The 17,717-nt window shown below is 35.7% G+C and overlaps 1 protein-coding gene across 1 annotated transcript in view; it reads left to right on the top strand.

Moving 5' to 3' along the window:
• LOC102971630 (telomere zinc finger-associated protein) overlaps positions 1–17,717 on the top strand; it is a 140,706-nt gene that overhangs the window by 42,967 nt on the left and 80,022 nt on the right. The window contains 2 exon segments of the mRNA XM_042993681.1: positions 3,674–3,911; positions 5,225–5,352. Coding sequence (XP_042849615.1) covers positions 3,674–3,911; positions 5,225–5,352 — 366 coding nt within the window.

A 17,717-nucleotide genomic window follows, 5' to 3' on the forward strand; every position in this document is an offset into this window, starting at 1 on the left:
TGAGTCTGACTCTAATACCAATGTGATTCTTTGTCATTACCAATAATGAATGACTAAAGAGGAAAACTGTGAGTCAGGATCTGAATTACTTATAACATGAGAGTAATCTAGATGTTGATGAACTATAAAATTGAGTATTGGAAAAAGGTGGGATAACCAAATAATATGGACTTCAGTAGAGAAGACAAAAACTTGACTTCTGCCTCTACCAGTAACAGGAATATGTGAAAAAAGAGCTGCATTCACTTGAAATGCTTGCTTGGGAAGTGAACAAGGTCCAGGGAAAAACAAGTTTCGGTGAAAGAGAAACTATAAGGCAAATACTAAGGATTTGGTAATGAAATTTGGTTTTCAGTCTGAAAACACATTAGAGCTTATAGAGAGGCTGGTAATGGAAATGCGCTGAGTAAGGAAAAATAGAGGAAGTGTAAGCATTACACTCAGGCATTGTATAGGCTATAAAATTGTCTTCCTACAAGGTAGTATGTCTGAATATAAACATATCATTAAAATGAAATGGTGGTTCCTGTTGATTAAACATCATTGATTAATGATGCATGTACCATTTCCCCTTTAAAGCCCCATTAAGTACTGTTAGAAAATATTTAAAAGTACATAATAACTAAAGAACAAAAGGAATGAGACAGGAGGTATGAGTGACAAAATCTTAGACAAATAAAGTCCAGAGTAGCTCAAAGTAATTGAGTTAGCAGTCAAAGAAAGCCAAGAATGAATTTTATCCCTGAGTTGAACACCAGAAATGCTATTACTTAGGTCAAGGAATAGTTCAGTTGAAAATAAAGCAATCAGAGGAGTACTGGAAAAATACTTATGGTTCTTGAACTGTACCTGAAGTGGTACAGTATTATTGAATATATATTGTGATTGTTAAATATGCATACTACAATCAACAATAAAACAAAAATTATAGCAAATAAGCCAACAACAAAAAATAAAATGGTATACTAATAATCTTTCTATTAATACAAAAGATAGAAAAAAAAAAAAATAAAGAGATGGGGTATATTAAAAATAAAGGCAAGATGATAGATACAAATCCAATAGCATGCATAACACTAAATGTAAACAGAATAAACACAGGAATCAAGAAGCAAAAATTATCAGATTGGGTTTCTTAAAAAGCGATACTGGACTGTATGTTCTTTATGAGAAATAAATTTAAAATATAAAAATATGAGTAAATTAGAAATAAAAGAAGGTGAAAGATATACTATGCTAATGCTAATCAAACAAAGGGTGGAGAGGGCATATTATTATCAGATGAGTATATTTTAGAGCACATAATTTTGCCAGGGTTAAATAGTGTCATTTCATAATGATTGAGGTCAATTTAAGAAAGCATAAAAATCCTAGTCATTTATGCACCTAATAACAGAGATCAAAATGAAGCAAAAACTCAAGAGAACCAGAAGGGGAAATAGACAACTCCACAGTTACAACCAGAGAGTTTAACATCCTTCTACCAATAATTGATAGAATACGTAGACAGAAAGTCAGTAAGGATAGAGATTTAGATATCACTACCACCCAATTTATCTACTATCCTTTATGAGGTGCCCCAACCAACAGAAGTAGGAAATATTATTTTCAATTACACATAGACTATTTGCCAAGAAAGACCATATTCTGGGCCATAAAATATCAATACATTTCAATAGCTTCAAATATGCACTGTATATTCTCTCAACTGTACATTCTCTAATCGTGAAATTAAATAAGAAGTCAACAGCTGAAAGATATCTAGAAACACCCCCAAAATAATTGCAATCTAAATAATAAATAACACATTTCTAAATAGCATGCAGACCAAATAAATAATTGAAAGTGATATACGTAACTCTTGAATAAAAATGAAAACACAATGTAAGAAAATTTGTGAGAGGAAGTTATAACAGTATTTGGAGGGAATCTATAGCATCACACATTAGAAGAAGAACATTGTCAAATCAATATTAGCTTCCCTCACAGGTTGGGAACTCCAGTGGATGGCCCCAGACTCCTTTGGCAGTTCCCTTGGGCCTCATTTAGAACATGAAAGACATGCTACTACTGCACTGTAACAGCATTGTACTTCAAGGACAATGCAGCAGCCTATGCAATATACCATCCCACCCAGGCTCTATGGGAGCCATTCTTTTTATGTACGCAATCTGCTTATCTACCAAAGGGTCAGTTGCTAGGGCTTGTACACAAACTAGGACATTCCTAGTACACAAACTAGGACATTCCTGATTGCTAGGGGGGTGTTAGTGCCTTATGAGCTGGGATGTGGAAGATGGTGAAAACTGCCTCAGTAGTTTATAGATGAACCCAAATGTCTTTCCACACATCTTCATCCCTAACATACGCCTGGTTGTGGGCTTATTTATGATTATCAACCCTTGACTTCCCATTGTCCAAGCCATAGGGTCAATCCCTTTAGAACAGTCGAACTGTCAGTGCAAATGGTTAATAGCCAGGGCTCATGAGTAATCACCAGCCAAACTGGTGGACTGACATCAATCAGTCCCCTGGTTGATGCAGTTTATTCCTGTTTCCATCCACATGGTGTCAGTGCCGAGTTGAATAGCAACTACAGACCCTGTGGACAGATTGCCCAGACTAGACTGATCTGTATGTATATCAGGCATCAGTAGGAATTTCCCCTGCTCCCTCTCTGCTGCTGCAGGAATAGGAGTGGGAACATTTGGGAATCCACATATTCTACAGGGCCTAGTAGCTCCCATATTTCTAGATGAAAGGTGCTCCTCTGCAGCAGACAGGCATGTCACTTAGGCATTGTGGGAGTTTGAGCCATGGCAGAACATGGAACATGTTCTCAACTCACCCTTTGATAAGCAGGGCCGTTCTGACCACAATGTGCTGTTCCTCTGTGAAAGGCTTTACCTGGAGGAGCGCCATGTACACTAGCAGGACCTGCTGTTCTAAGGGAGTACAAGGGCTTTCTGCCCCCTTCCAGAGCTGGAATCAAAATCTTAAGGACACTCTTCTTGTTGTCTCTGTCACAGTGCCCAATCCACACCTTCTGGAGTCACAGACACATCTAACACAAGCCCTTCTTGGGAAATGGCCAGAGATTTTATCTGCCTCACTAGTATTTTCACCTTCTCAAAAGTGCTTGCTGTTCTGATTCCCAGTTCCACACATGCCACCCCCACCCATTTTTTTTTTTTTTTTACCAGCCAGTATAAGGGATGGAAAGAATAAAAATACACCAAAACTCAAAATCCCTGAAAAGGCTTGTACCTCTTTCTCATTCTTAGGGGTTGAATAGGTTTGCACCTGATCCATTACAGCTTTCTGGGACAACACATGTCTTACCTGACTAAATGACTCCTAAAAACTCACAGTCCATTGTACTGATGTGGGGAAGGAAAACAGGGACAGATCTTGGCTGCCATCCCATGACATACTGTAGGGCTGTGCAAGTAACCTTGGGTAACCCCTTGAAAGGTCCATTGTTGTCCCTCCCACGTGAAGGAAAAGTGATCTTGTGACTCAGTGGTCAGGCATTTTCTGAAAAAGGCATTTGATAAGTCCATTCCAGCATAGTATGCTCTTAGGACTCTGGCCAAGGTATCTAAGATGGTGGCAATATTGGACACAGCTATGTGAATGGGTGGAATATACGGTTTCACTGTGATTGTTCAAGCACGACTTTATTCAATCCTCAGCAGCCTGTTGTTATCCAGGTCCAGTGTCAACCAGAGCAGTCATCTTTGTTTATTTCTGGAGGACCAGTGAACAGTGAGCTTGATGTGAGGACTCTGATCACCTCCAACAGCCCTCACCTGGTGGCAGTCTTGGCCTGCATCCTATACTCAAGCCATCCTGTACTCATCCCTAATAGCACTGTATTTCTGAGGCCTCTGGAGCAGGTGGGGTGTCAGGTAAGATAGGAGCAGATGGCCCAAGTCTGAACCATTGTTCTGGTTTTAAGACTTCCACAGACCCACCAGCACAGTGTTGCCAGTCTATCTATTGTAGTGGAATCCCTGCAGCAATCAGGCCAAACCACATTTGTTTTCAGGTTACTTTAGCCAGATACTTTATAGCCAACTAGGATAGCCTTTTGGCTTTTTCCAGCTCCCTCTCTTTCTTGGGACTTTTCCATAGCCCATACTCATTCCTGAGATTTGTCAGTCTCCCCCAGATCAGCAATGGGTTGCCCAACATATGTCTTGTTCCATGACAGGGTTCAGCATGGATCTCAGCATCCTATACTGGATGCTGGAGTGGACTGGAGAATCTTAGTTCTTATTCCTGCAGTGAATGTAGCCCAATTAGGTCCTTCAAACACAGGAGTGTGTATGACCTATCTTATTCCCAACTCCCGAAGAATTTGTGGTACCTCCTGTGTAGATTTCCAGGGTCCCACATGCTGAGGGAAGTCTCCCTCATTGGGCCAATCCTCCCTGTGGGCTAGAATAATCCAGTGTATGAAGGAATGAGTACCTTGAACCTCCAAGCAGCATGTAGGCACTACTGGAGGACTGAGTGTGTGTGATATTGCTCATTTTCTTTGCCTCATACCTGGTCAGAAAAATGCCACTGTCTCTCCCTTCCCTTCCACCCATATTTCCTTAGCTGCACTAACCATGCCTGGATACTTGCTGGCCTTTTGCTAGAACTTGGCAGCTATGTCAACAAGCTCAGTGGGAGTATATTCTCTCATAGTGAATGTTTCCTGAATTGGAGCTGTCCTGCTGGCTGAGGTTGCTTTGCTTTTGCTTTCCTTTGTTTGGGGTCAGATGGCAGGAGGCGTTTCATCGCTTCACTGTCAATCACCACAACACCTCCTCTTCAGTATGCTCACCCTCCCAGGGATTCCACCTCTTAGCATCCTACCAGGCTTTGTCACACATGCTCAGATCTTCATCTGTGACAGCCTGCACCTTCTTAGCTCTGCAAAAGAGCACACTAATATCTCCAACTGTTTATCCCACTCCCCCACCTTGTCTGTCTCCCAGAAGCCAGTAGAAAAGCAGACATCCATACATTCTTCTTTGACCTCAGCTCTTCCATCTTTCTAACCTGAGTTTCAGCCTCTTCTTAGACATCAGTGACCCGCTGAAGTGTCTACAGTAGAAACCAGTTCACTGTGGCAGCCATTTGCTTTCCTTCTCTACCATGTTGGTCTCTGTGCAATTTCTCAAGCAAGTACTTTAAAGCAGCTAGCAGTCCACAAGCTTCTGATCTACAGGAACTTCTCCCCACAGAGATGATGGTGGCCAATGCAGAATTTCCACCATGGATGCCTCTTTCCCAAGGCCCGTTTATTTGGTCTTCTGTACATGGAGAGACCGAAGAAAGGCAGGCCAGTCCAGATTAGTAGGTTCCAGGTTTAACTAGCAAGGTGACTTAGGAGGCTTGATTTGAGAAGCTGCAAGACAAGTAGATCTCTATAGATCTCTACATCTGCCCACCAGAATCTTAAAAGTTTCTATAAATGTCTCAACTGGATGCAGTCACTTATATCGTCCAGACACACTTCTCAACAACACATAACTGTCTCAAAGTTACATCTTTAGGGAAGCTTCTAGTGCATGGAAGGCAAGAGGAACACACATTCCAAGGATAGGGAAGTAAGGAGTCTTTGATTGCCCATGTTGTGCTTGAGGGTCAGCCGGTGTTCATATCCTCTCAATGACCTCCTCCAAAAAAAAGGGCACAAAGTTTCAGTTATGTAAGATGAATAAGTACTGGATATTTAATATACAGCATGGTGAAAATAACTAATACTATATTAGCTATACAGATAATGTGTTTAAATGTGTGGAGAGGAAATTAACACTTCAGTGGGGTTTGGGGATAAATTATAAACTGCCTACAGTGATAGGTACTCAGTAGTAAGAAAAACATAATAGACTATATAATCTAAAAAACACAAAGTTGCACAGAAGTTAAATGTAATCATAGTACACTTCATCGCTCAACTGTGAATAATGTTCACATTTTCATAATACAATGTTATGTATTTAACAAAAAAAAACTACAGATACACCTATACTGGGAAAACAGAGAAAGACATGTGCACGAAAGAAGGCAAATAGCAAATTGGCAGTAGGAAGTCAATGGATAGGTCTAACATAGGAAAATCAAGAAAAAAATAAAATAATTAGGTCATTTAAAAATGTGGGATACTAACAAAATACAGGAATAAAATCTGTAAAAGCTATCTTCCGAGGAGCAGACATTTGGCATTGTCGAGATGTAAAGAAGTTTTTTTTTTTTAATTTCTATTATAAACTTTATAAAACTGTTTAACTTTTAAAAGTGTGTGCATAGGGGCACCTGCGTGGCTCAGTCGCTTAAGCGTCCAGCTCTTGATTTTGGCACAGGTCATGATCTCAAGGTTCATTTGTTCGAGCCCTATGTGGGGCTCTGTGCTAACAGCACAAAGCCTGCTTGAGATTCTCTTTCTCTCTCTCTCTGTTCCTCCTCTGCTCATGCGTGAAGTCTCTCTCTCCCTCAAAATAAAAAAACCTTTTTTTAAAAAAAGTCTGTGCACACGTTAATGTGATAAAGCATAAAATTAAAATTAAAGAATTAAAATGGGAAATGTCTAGCTCTATGTAATGTAGTGACTATAAGGAAAAGCATTATAGTTTAATGTTAATTATAACAAAACTTTAATAGTTTTGAAGAAAAAATAATTTTGAGGTTTACTCTGATATTATAAGTTACTAAATTATTAAAATGGAAACATTAATACTTGACCCATTAGGTTGTCCTCATAAGATGACAATTTCTTTAAAGTCTCTCTCTCTCTCTCTCTCTCTCTCTCTCTTTCTCCCTGCCTCTCCTTTAAACTATGACTTCTCTACAAGGAGTCTTTAACTTGAATTCTCAGAAATTTCCACATTTAACGCAGAAAGAGACTACCAATGTCTTTGCCACTCAGCAACTGTCAGTTTTCACTAAGTCCAATTATCATTGGGTATCACTCTAAGTTAATTTGTTACCTGATTCGTTTCACTGCATTTTCAGACCTGTTTTACTTGTTCTGATGACAGATGTATTTCCGCCATTTTAGCAGTTGAATTGAAACTGCAGAAGGCAATTGATTATTGAGGAATGATAACTCAGCTACACAGCAGCACCATCTTTTGGCCTTCTAAGGAAAGTGATCCAAACTTGTAAATTCTGAAGTCTGTATTTTTGACATTTTACTGTATGAACCACCTTTGCAGTATAATTTAAGAAAATGGCTTCAAAGAATGAAGGCAACATTTTGTGCAAGAGAAGATAGCCACAAAAATAAGGTCATCTGAAAAAAAATTATATTTTATTCATTTAACAAAAATTAAAATATGTTAGAAACTGCTTACCTTTGAAATTGTTAATTTCTCCATTATTACTTATAAATTCAGTATGCATTAATTTTATATGAATCTTTAATAATGATCATTTAAAATTAATTGATATTTATGGCTTCTGAAAGGAGTTTCTGCAATGTACTTATTTGCCAGAATACAGGACCCAGGATACTATTTCTTCAGTTATCTTTAGAGTAGTAACGTATTTCTTCCCTAATACTCATGATTCTAATATATATTTATCAAATATTCCTATCTTTTCAAATCCTATTCTCAAGTGTTTCCTGAGGAAAATTTTCATAGAGTACAAATCCTATGAAAACTGGATTTTTACGTCAATGTAAATAATAACACACATGCTATGTCTTAGAATATAATTTTATTCTGTCATTACTAATTTAGTTACAGAAACTAAATATATGAAATAAACAATGCAGCATCAAAAAAATGTAAGTTTTATTCTGATCCTAAGAATGACAAGCTGGTTATATGAGAGAGGTAGTTCAATCTCTATTTTATATAGAGAGAAATAAATCCTAATATTGATCTAAAAAATTACTTTTCTAACTCACTTAGATGTATCTGGCATATTTTTTATAATGTTATTTTGCACTGTGATTTCTTTAATTTTACTAAATAAAACCCTGTGGCATTTACATTTTTATAATAACATTTTATCACTATAATCTTTGTTTTTTATAATTCTATTATACCTATATGGGTAAAGCTTTAAGAAAATTCTCATTTCCATATTCTAAAACAAATAATTTTTCTATAGTCCTCCTTATTAAAATCAATCTTATAGTATAGGCTTAAAATATTTATTCGTAATTTCTTTTTTCCTCCTCTAAGACCAGTGTGTCCTTTAGACCACTGAATTGGATCATATCAGAAATAAAAACATGAATCAATCCAACGTATTTTCCAAGTTATTGAGATTTAGATTTAGGTCATCTAATTGCATGTAACTGTTTAAATTATTTTTTTAATTAAAATTCAGTTTGTCAGTCAGAGTAGCCATATTTCAAATGTTTAATAGCTACAGGTGGCTAGTGGCTTGGGTATTGAAGATAAAGAATATCTCTATCATCACAGAAGTACTAATGGACAGCACTCGTGATTATTTATACGTGAAATAATATTATCTAAAAAGTAGAAATCTAATGGTATGCCAGATTTTCAACAGCAAGTTGAAGTAAATAAGACCTATAAACCTTTAAATGGTCGTTTTTAAAATAGTGGTAAGCTGTCAAGAAGAATTGGGCATTAGAGTTTTTAGCAATTGAAGTAATTAAGACTTCAATCTTATGCCACTTGTATTATAATCTCCACACCTTTTTAAAAAATCAAAGAATACAGATATCTCTATAAAAATACATTTTCCTTTACTTTATTAAGTTGTGAAAGTTAGTTATATAGCCATTTCAAGTCAAATAGGTAGTATCTAAAAGAAGTTTACTAAGGCTGTGCCCCAAAAAAAGCCTGTAAATTAATCTCTTCATATTTATCTTCCTAAAACATCTCACTCAAACCATAGTCATAGGGGGACAAAATTAAACAATGAAATACTGTTGATTGTGTTACTTGGTGGGAAGAAACTCTAGGCACCTTGATTCAATGTGTTTTTGTTTGCCACATGCAGTTCATAAGAGGTTGAGGTTGGTTATCTTAAACCACATTTAAATTCTAAATTCTAAATTCTAAACAAGTATGAATGTAATATATTTAAGGTCTTTGGATTCCTTTGCTTAGTTGGGCATATGTGATTAATTTCTACAGGCATGTTTAGACTCTTGTGTTTTCCGATGTTGTGTCTCTTCTTTTTACAAATAGCATATGTGGGGTGCAGTGGGCAATATTTGGATGCCCATCCAGTCTAAAAATATTGCCACTTCTTATGAACAGAGATGTACACCTGGCAGCCATGTTTGTGTTAAATGGCAACATCACACTCAATCAATTGTACTGGGTTATACCAGCTATACACACTGAACACAAGTTAGGTCTATCAAATGGCCTCAGAATTGGAAAAAAAAAAATTCAGAGAGAGCCAGTCACTTCATGTGTCTGGCTACAACCCAGGAACATGAATTTTGGTGCATCGAGACATGAAAAAAAAATCCAGTTTCCAACACAAATGATAAAATCGTAAAAAAGAAAAAGTGAACAAAAACAATATACCAGGTACCTAAAATTAATTCATTATCTTAAGCTTCATTGGTCAGTGAAATCTCAGCTATGCTGCAGTAGCAAATGGTCCTGCAATCTTAGTGCCTTTCAGACACATTTCATGTCCAGATTACATCCATTTCAAGTCAGCCACAGCTCTGCTTCACATTCTCTGCATAGTGGGACCAAAACTCTAGTAGTAGCTAGCTGGGACATGATGGTCTCATTGTAGCAGGAAAAAGTGTTATCAGAGCTACATGATCACCCTTCTTTCTTCTGCACAAAAGAAACACATGCAACTTTCACTCATATTTCAGGGGATAAACTAGGTCATAATGCCAAGAAAGGTAACAATGGAGTGAAAAAAATAAAAAGTGATTCACTTTCCAGATCAGACCCGGTAGGTAGAAGTGAGAATATATTTAGAATTTATCTCAAGGCTCTTTCTAAGACCTAATACATGCTTGCTCATAGATCATTAAAGACTTCCCTAAGAATGATATCAGCAAAACTTTCTATTTTGTAAAAATATGTATTTTTTTTTTACTTTTCCTTTTTTTTTTTTTTGCGGTTAAATACACACAATGTAAAATTTACCATTTTAACCTTTTTAAAGTGTGCAGTTCAGTGGCGTTAGGTACACTCACATTGTTGTGCAACCATCACCACCACCCCTCACCAGAACCTTTTCATCTTCTCTAACTAAAACCCTGTACCCATTAAACACTAACTCCCCATAGCTCCTCCCCCTTCTCCTGGTAAACACCATTCTACTTTCTGTCGATGAAGCTGACTACTCTAGATCCTAAATATAAGTGGAATCATACTTTGTCATTTTGTATTTGTCATTGTGTAACTGGCTTCTTTCACTTAGCGAATGTCTTCAGGGTTTATCAAAGAGGTAGTATGTGTCAGAATTACCTTCTTTTTTTGTGGTTGGATAATACCCCATTATATGCATATACTACATTTTATTTGTCTATTCATCTGTCAGTGAACACTAGGTGGTTTCCAATTTCTGGCTCTTGTGAGTAATGTTGCTATGAATATGGGTGTGCCATAGTTGAGTTTCTGCTCTCAATTCTTTTGGATATATAGAAATAAGTGAAATTGCTGGAACATACGGTAATTTCACTTTCACTTTAATTTTCTGAATTCTGTTGTAATACTATTTTCCACAGAAGCTATATTATTTTATGGTCCCACCAGCAGTGCACAAGCGTTCCAATTTCTCTACATTCTTGCCAACACTTGTTATTTTTTATATGCTTTTTTTTAAATAGTCACACTAGTGGGTGTGAATGGTATCTCATTATAATATTGACCAGCATTCCCCTAATGATTAATGGTGTTGAACATTTTTTTATGTGTTTACTGGTTATTTGTATGTCTTTTTTTGAAAAATATTGATTCAAGTGCTTTGTCCATTTTTAAATCATATTTTTGCTGTTATTTGAGTTGTAGGAATTATTTTGTTGTTCTGAATCTAATTCTTTGCACTATATGATTTGCAAATGTTTCCCCATTCATTTAAGTGATTTTTCACTCTGTTGGTAGCATCCTTTGATGAAAAAAAGTTTTAAATTTTGATGTAGTCTTATTTGTGTTTTTTTTTCCTTTGTGTTTTGGTGTCATTTCCAAGAAATCGTTGCTGAATACAATGTTGAAATTTTCCCCTATGTTTTCTTTTAAGAGTTTTATAGCTCTGACATGTATGCCTTTGATCTGTTTTGAACTAAATTTTGTATATGGTGTAAGGGAAGATCCCAACTTTATTTTTTTGCATGTGGATATAATATAATCCCAATATAATTTCCCAAAAACATTATCTTTTACCCATTGAATGGTCTTGGCAAACTTGTTGAAAATCATTTGATCATATTTGCAAGGCTTCATTCTGGCACTCTATTATGTTATGTTTATCTATATGTCTGTGTTTATACCAATATCACATAGAGGATTCAAAGTGGGCTCTGTGCTGACAGCAGCGAGCCCGATGTGGGGCTCAAACTCACAAATCATGACCTGAGCAGAAGTCAGACACTCAACCACCTGAGTCACCTAGGAACCCCTGTAGATTTTTTTTTGATAATACGATACCTTAATATTAAGGTGAACATGGGTGTTGTTCCATTTATTTGTATGCTCTTTAATTTTTTTCAACTAAGCTTTCTACTTTCAAGTATATGATTGTTTTATCTCCTTTGTTAGGGGTGTTTTATGATTTTGTATCCAGCAACTTTGCTGAATTCATTTATGAGTTCTAACGGTGTTTTTGTTTATTTGTTTGTTTGTTTTTGGAGTGTGTATGTAACTTTAAGATTTTCTACATAAAGATGATAATCATTTGCAAATAGATATAATTGTACTTCCTTTCCATTTTGGGTGCATTTTATTTCTTTTTCTTGCCTAATTTCTCTGGCTAGAATTTTCTATACTATGCTGAATAAAAGAGGAAAAACCAGGTATTTCTGTCTTATTTCTGATCTTAGAGGAAAAGATTTCAGGTTTTCTTCACTGAGTAAGATGTTAACTGTGAGTTAATCACAAATAGCCCCTATTTTGTGGGAATGTTTTCTTTCCACTCCTAGTTTGTTGAGTGTTTTTATCATGAAAGAATATTAAATTTTGTAAAGTGCTTTTTCTGCATCAGTCAAGATTATCATGTGGTTTTTGTCCTTTATTCTGTTAGTGAAGTATACTCTATTGATTGGTTTTCATATATTGAACCATCCTCTTATTCCAAGAGTAAATCCAATTTGGTCACGGTATATGTATTTTTAAATGTGCTGTTGAATTTGGCTTGCTGATATTTTCTGAAAATACTTTTATTTTTAATTCAACAACTACCACACACAGACACACACATACACATACAAAACACATAAAAATATCACTCTTTCCATATAATAAATGTATTTTAAAGAAAATATTAAGTCCTTAAATACATTTGTAGTTGAGATAATAGATAATATCTTGCTTTCTTCCCATCTGCTCTTCTCACTGAAGCAGGAATTTCTTCTTTTTTTTTTTTTTAGAAAGAAAAAGACAGCATGGGAGCAAGGAAGAGGGTCAGAGAGAGAGAGAGAGAGAGAGAGAGAATCTTAAGCAAGCTCCACCCTAGTGGGGAGCCCAACAGGGAGCTCAATCCCCATGACCCTAGAATCATGACCTGAGCTGAAATCAAGAGTTGGATGCTCAACTGACTGAGCCATGCAGACATCCCCAAGACATTTTATCTAAAATGTGAGTCTTATCATATCATTCTCTGTGGTATATTGCTAGTAAAAATTTCTTCATTTTTATTCACTGTCCCAGTATTTGCACCTTTTGGAATTTGAAATAACAGCTTCCCCTATCCAAGAGGGAGTCTATTTCCCCACCTCTTTACTCTTACCCTACCTTATGACTTGTTCTGGGTAACGGGCTATAGAAGATGTGATAACATTCCAATTTCGAATCCATGTTTCAATAGTGCTTGTGTATTTCTGCTACTTCTTTTGAGACCTCTGCCTCTGACACAGGCCAGACTACCAGAAGATAACAAATGTGAAGCATAGATGAATCAAGGCCCCAGACAAGTCAGGGAGCTTCAACAAGATCAGCAAAGCTGACTCTCAGTTGATAGCAGATGCATGGCCAAGAACAATAACAAAAAAACACGCACTTAGTCTAGACAAATTGCTGACCTGTAGATTCTTGAGATAAAGTCATTGTTTTAAGCTACAAAGTTTTGGGGGTGATTCTTTAGATAGTGTTAGCTAATTAATTTATTCTCCTACTTAAACTCCTTCAATAGCTTTCCATTATCTTTAAGGGAAAGTGTAAATTACTTAGAATAGCCTAACACATAACAAAGAATAGATCAAATACATTTAGATCAATGATTAAACAACCACCTTAATATAAGCCGCTTTTGTTATCTTTAAAGTATAATATAGCACATTCAGGAAGATGAAACAGAATGGAAAAAAGAGCTACTTTTTGGCTGTGCATAGATAATTCTAAAATAAAATATTATATAGGATTATCAAGTAATCAAAAAAATAGTTTCTCCTTTGTATTCAATGACTGGATATAAAATAGCTTACCCTAAGTAATGCCATGCTGCCTAGGATGTTATCTTATTAATATAGAAAACTTATCATTGGAAAAAAGAATAAACTCATTGTTATATATGGCAGTTAGGCCTTCAGTTACATCTACTCCCACATACATACAAGTTGTGCTTGTGTCTTTTTGAATTTTCACAGAGTTCCTGGATTAAATGTTTTGGCTGATAACATTTTCAATACCTATGAGCTAGAAGTTAGACAAAAAACTTTGTAAGTCAAATCAACTTCTACTAAAAAGTGTTGATGGATCTGCCTTTTGTACTTAGAGCTGTGAGGGAAAATTGCTTCCATGCCTGTCTCCCGACTTCTAGTAGTTTGCTGGCAATTGTTGTTATTCCTTAGATAATAGATATATCAGCTCAATCTCTGCCTTCATTTTTACATGACATTCTCCCTGTGTAATTTTCCCTAAATTTTCCATTTTTAAAAAGATACAGTTAGTATTGGATTGGGACTCACCTTAATGACCTCATTTTAACTTGATCATCTGCAAAGACATAATTTTAAATAAGGTCACACGTGTAGGTACTCAGGGTTAGGACTACAATATTTTGGGGGGAGATTCAATTCAACTAATACATTATCTGTACTCCTATCTAAGATCAAGCTCTCTTATGAATTTGATCCTAACCCTGCTCACCTATTTAAGGACTTAATTGTCTTCACTAGATTTTTAAAAAAATTTTTTTAACCTTTACTTATTTTTGAGAGACAAAGGGAAACAGAGCATGAGTAGAGGAGAGGCAGAGAGAGAAGGAGACACAGAATCTAAAGCAGGCTCCAGGCACTGAGCTGTCAGCACAGAGCCCAATGTGGGGCTCGAACTCACGAACTGTAAGATCATGATCTGAGCCTGAGTCAGACGCTTAACCGAATGAGCCACCCAGGTGCCTCCTTAGGTAGATTTTCTGTCCTTCATATTCAATTTTTCTTTTTCTAATATATTGTCATAATTGTATATGTGTCAAGCATGTTATAACATTTGCTACTTTTAAAAATCACTCTTTAGACCCCTTATTTCACCCCTACATGTCAAAAGCTTGGAAGTTGTCACTTCTGTCTTAATAAGAAGAAAAATGGTGGGCAAACTGAAAATGAACACTTAAATGGTAATTTTGATGAATTGCTTGAGACTAAGGGTGGACAAGCATAAGAGTGAGAAATTCCTAGGGATTTTGATATTAGGGTTGCCCAGATTTTCATGAGCTTTATATGAAGGAAACCCACCAGTCTTTCATGGTAAAGCAGTGAGAATTCAAACTCCAAATTCCTTCATGGTTTTGCAGGGGAGAGGAAGAATCATTCATTGTAAAATGTACCTAGAATTTTCTACCTAACAAAGAACCTACTATCCAGGGAAAAACATCCAGGCTAAAGCTTTGTCCTAAATCAGAAGAAGTTCATTCCTCCCACTCCAGGAACTTTTAGCCATTCTGTCTCACTTGAGAGAGGAAAAAACAAAAAACAAAACCATCCAAACGAATCAGGGCTTCATGGAAATAGATTGAGAACACTGCAGCCAGATAAGAGCATAATGGACAAGAGGAAAAAAATAATATATATATATATATATATATATATATATATATATATACCACTGCAGAAACAGTTATGAAAGTCACAGCCCTGAAACACAGGCCACTGAAACAGATTTAATAGGATTGTAGACTAATAACCCTTCCCACACACATTACCATCACACCAAAGGAGCTCTAGTATATTAACAATGTATTATAGCTGAAGGTGCTGCACGACACAGTATTTCTTGCTGAAGAGGAATACAGAGAGAAGTCCAAAGTAAAGAGGGATTAAAAGTAAGGGATTAAAAGTAAGAATACTATAGACACTTAGAGTTTCTGAATCTACAGCTATAGCAAACATAAAATACAACTTAACTCTTAGCCAGATTAGTATATACCTTCACACTAAAGACTTATTTACCACAGTTCCTACAACCCAGTACAACTTGTCTAGTTTGGCATATATATATATATATATGTGTGTGTGTGTGTGTGTGTGTGTGTGTATACACACACATATGGAAAATAAAAAAAAAGAAGAAGAAAGAAAACAAAGCAATCTGAAAGATGAAGTCATGTCAGAACCAGACTCAGATGTGACACAGTTATGGAAATTATCAGACAGGCAATTTAACAAAGCTATGATGAATAAGTAAGCTAATGGAAAAAGCAGGCAACATGCAAGATAAATGAGTAAAATAAGCAGGGAGATGAAAGCTCTAAGGAAAAATAAAAAGTAAATGTTGAAAATCAAAAACACTGTATCAGAAATGAAGAATGCCTTTGATAACACATCAATAAATCCAATAAAGCTGAGGAAAGTATCAGTGAGCTTGAATATAGTTAAATAAAAAACATGCAAAAGTGAAATACATAGACAAAAAAGAATAAAAATAAAAAACAGAAGCATAAAAGAATATCCAATAGTTAGGGGTCAACTTCAATGTGCAATTGAAATGCCAAAAGGAGAAGAAAGAAAGAATGGAGCAGAAGAAATATTTGAAATAATAATATTTGAGAACTTTCTAAAATTCATGACTGACACCAAACCACATATCCAGCTCAGAGAACATCAAGTAAGATAAATGAAAAATAAACAAACAAACAGCTCCCGAAACTCTATCTATATTTAAACAATGGAAATCCAAAGACATAGAAAAAATTTCTTTTAAAAAGCCATAAGATTTAAAAGAATACTTACAGAGTAACAAGGATATAATTACAGTGGAATTCTTGCTAGAAACCATACGAAAAAGAGTAGAATAACAATAAAAGTTTGAAAGAAAACAAAAGTCAACCTAGAATTCTATATCAAGCAAAAGTATCATTTAAAAGTGAAAGAGAAATACTTCCTCACATAAACATAAATTGAAGAAATTCATCATGAGCAAACTTGCCCTGCATAAAATGCTAAAAGGAGTTCTTCAGACAGGAAAAAAAAAATGACATAGGAATAAACTTGGATCTACCTAGACAAAGGAAGAGCTGCAGAGAATAAATAAATGAAAAGGTTTTTTTTAAATCTGCTCTTAACTGTTCTAAAAGATATCTGTTTAAAGTAAAAATAGTCATAATGTAATGGGTGATTATAATCACTTATATACAAATGAGGTAATTGACAGGAATGTTATAAGGAATGGAAGGAAGGAATTGGTTATAACTACACTCCATATGAAACCATATAGTGTTACTTGAAGTATAATTTAAGGTAGACTTAAATTATTTAAATATACTTATTTTATACTTAAATTATTTAAATATACTACACTATACAGCAAGCACTACAAAAATTATAAAAATTAAGTACAATTGATAGTCTAAAGGAAGAAATCAAATGTAATCATATAAAATGCTTAATTTAAATATGAGAAGGTAATGGAGCACCCGGTGGCTTAGTTGGTTAAGGGTCCAACTTGCACTCAGGTCATGATGTCCTGGCTTGTGAGTTCAAGCCCTCATCGGGCTCTGTGCTGACAGCTCAGAGCCTGGAGCCTGCTTCAGATTCTGTGTCTCCCTCTCTCTCTGACCCCCTCCTGCTCACGCTGTGTCATTCTCTCTCTCTCTCAAAAATAAACATTAATTTTTTTTTAATTATGATAAGATAAAAAAGAGAGGAGAAATAGAGAACAAATGCAACAAGTAAAAACCAGTTAAACACAGTACCTACTAAGAAAAGTATATTAATAATCACTTTAAATTTGAAGTCTAAATTTATCAATTAAAACATATATTGTCAGAGTAGAATTTTAATTTTTTTTAATTTAATTTTTTTTTCATGTTTATTCATTTTTGAGAGAGAGAGAGAGTATGAACAGGAGAGGGACAGAAAGAGGGGAACAGAGCATCTGAAGTGGGCTCTACACTGACAGCAGCGAACCAGATGTGGGGCTTGAACTCACCAACCATGAATCATGACCTCAGCTGAAGATGGATGCTCAACTGACTGAGCCACCCAGGGGCCCAATTTTTTGTTTTTATTTTTTGTTTATTTATTTTGAGGGTGAGGAGGTGCAGAGAAGGAGAGAAAATTGCAAGCAGGCTCCATGTTGTCAGTACAGAGCCCAATGTGGGGC

The sequence above is a fragment of the Panthera tigris genome, chromosome B4 (genome assembly GCF_018350195.1).
Source record: "Panthera tigris isolate Pti1 chromosome B4, P.tigris_Pti1_mat1.1, whole genome shotgun sequence".
Classification (NCBI taxonomy): Eukaryota; Metazoa; Chordata; class Mammalia; order Carnivora; family Felidae; genus Panthera; species Panthera tigris.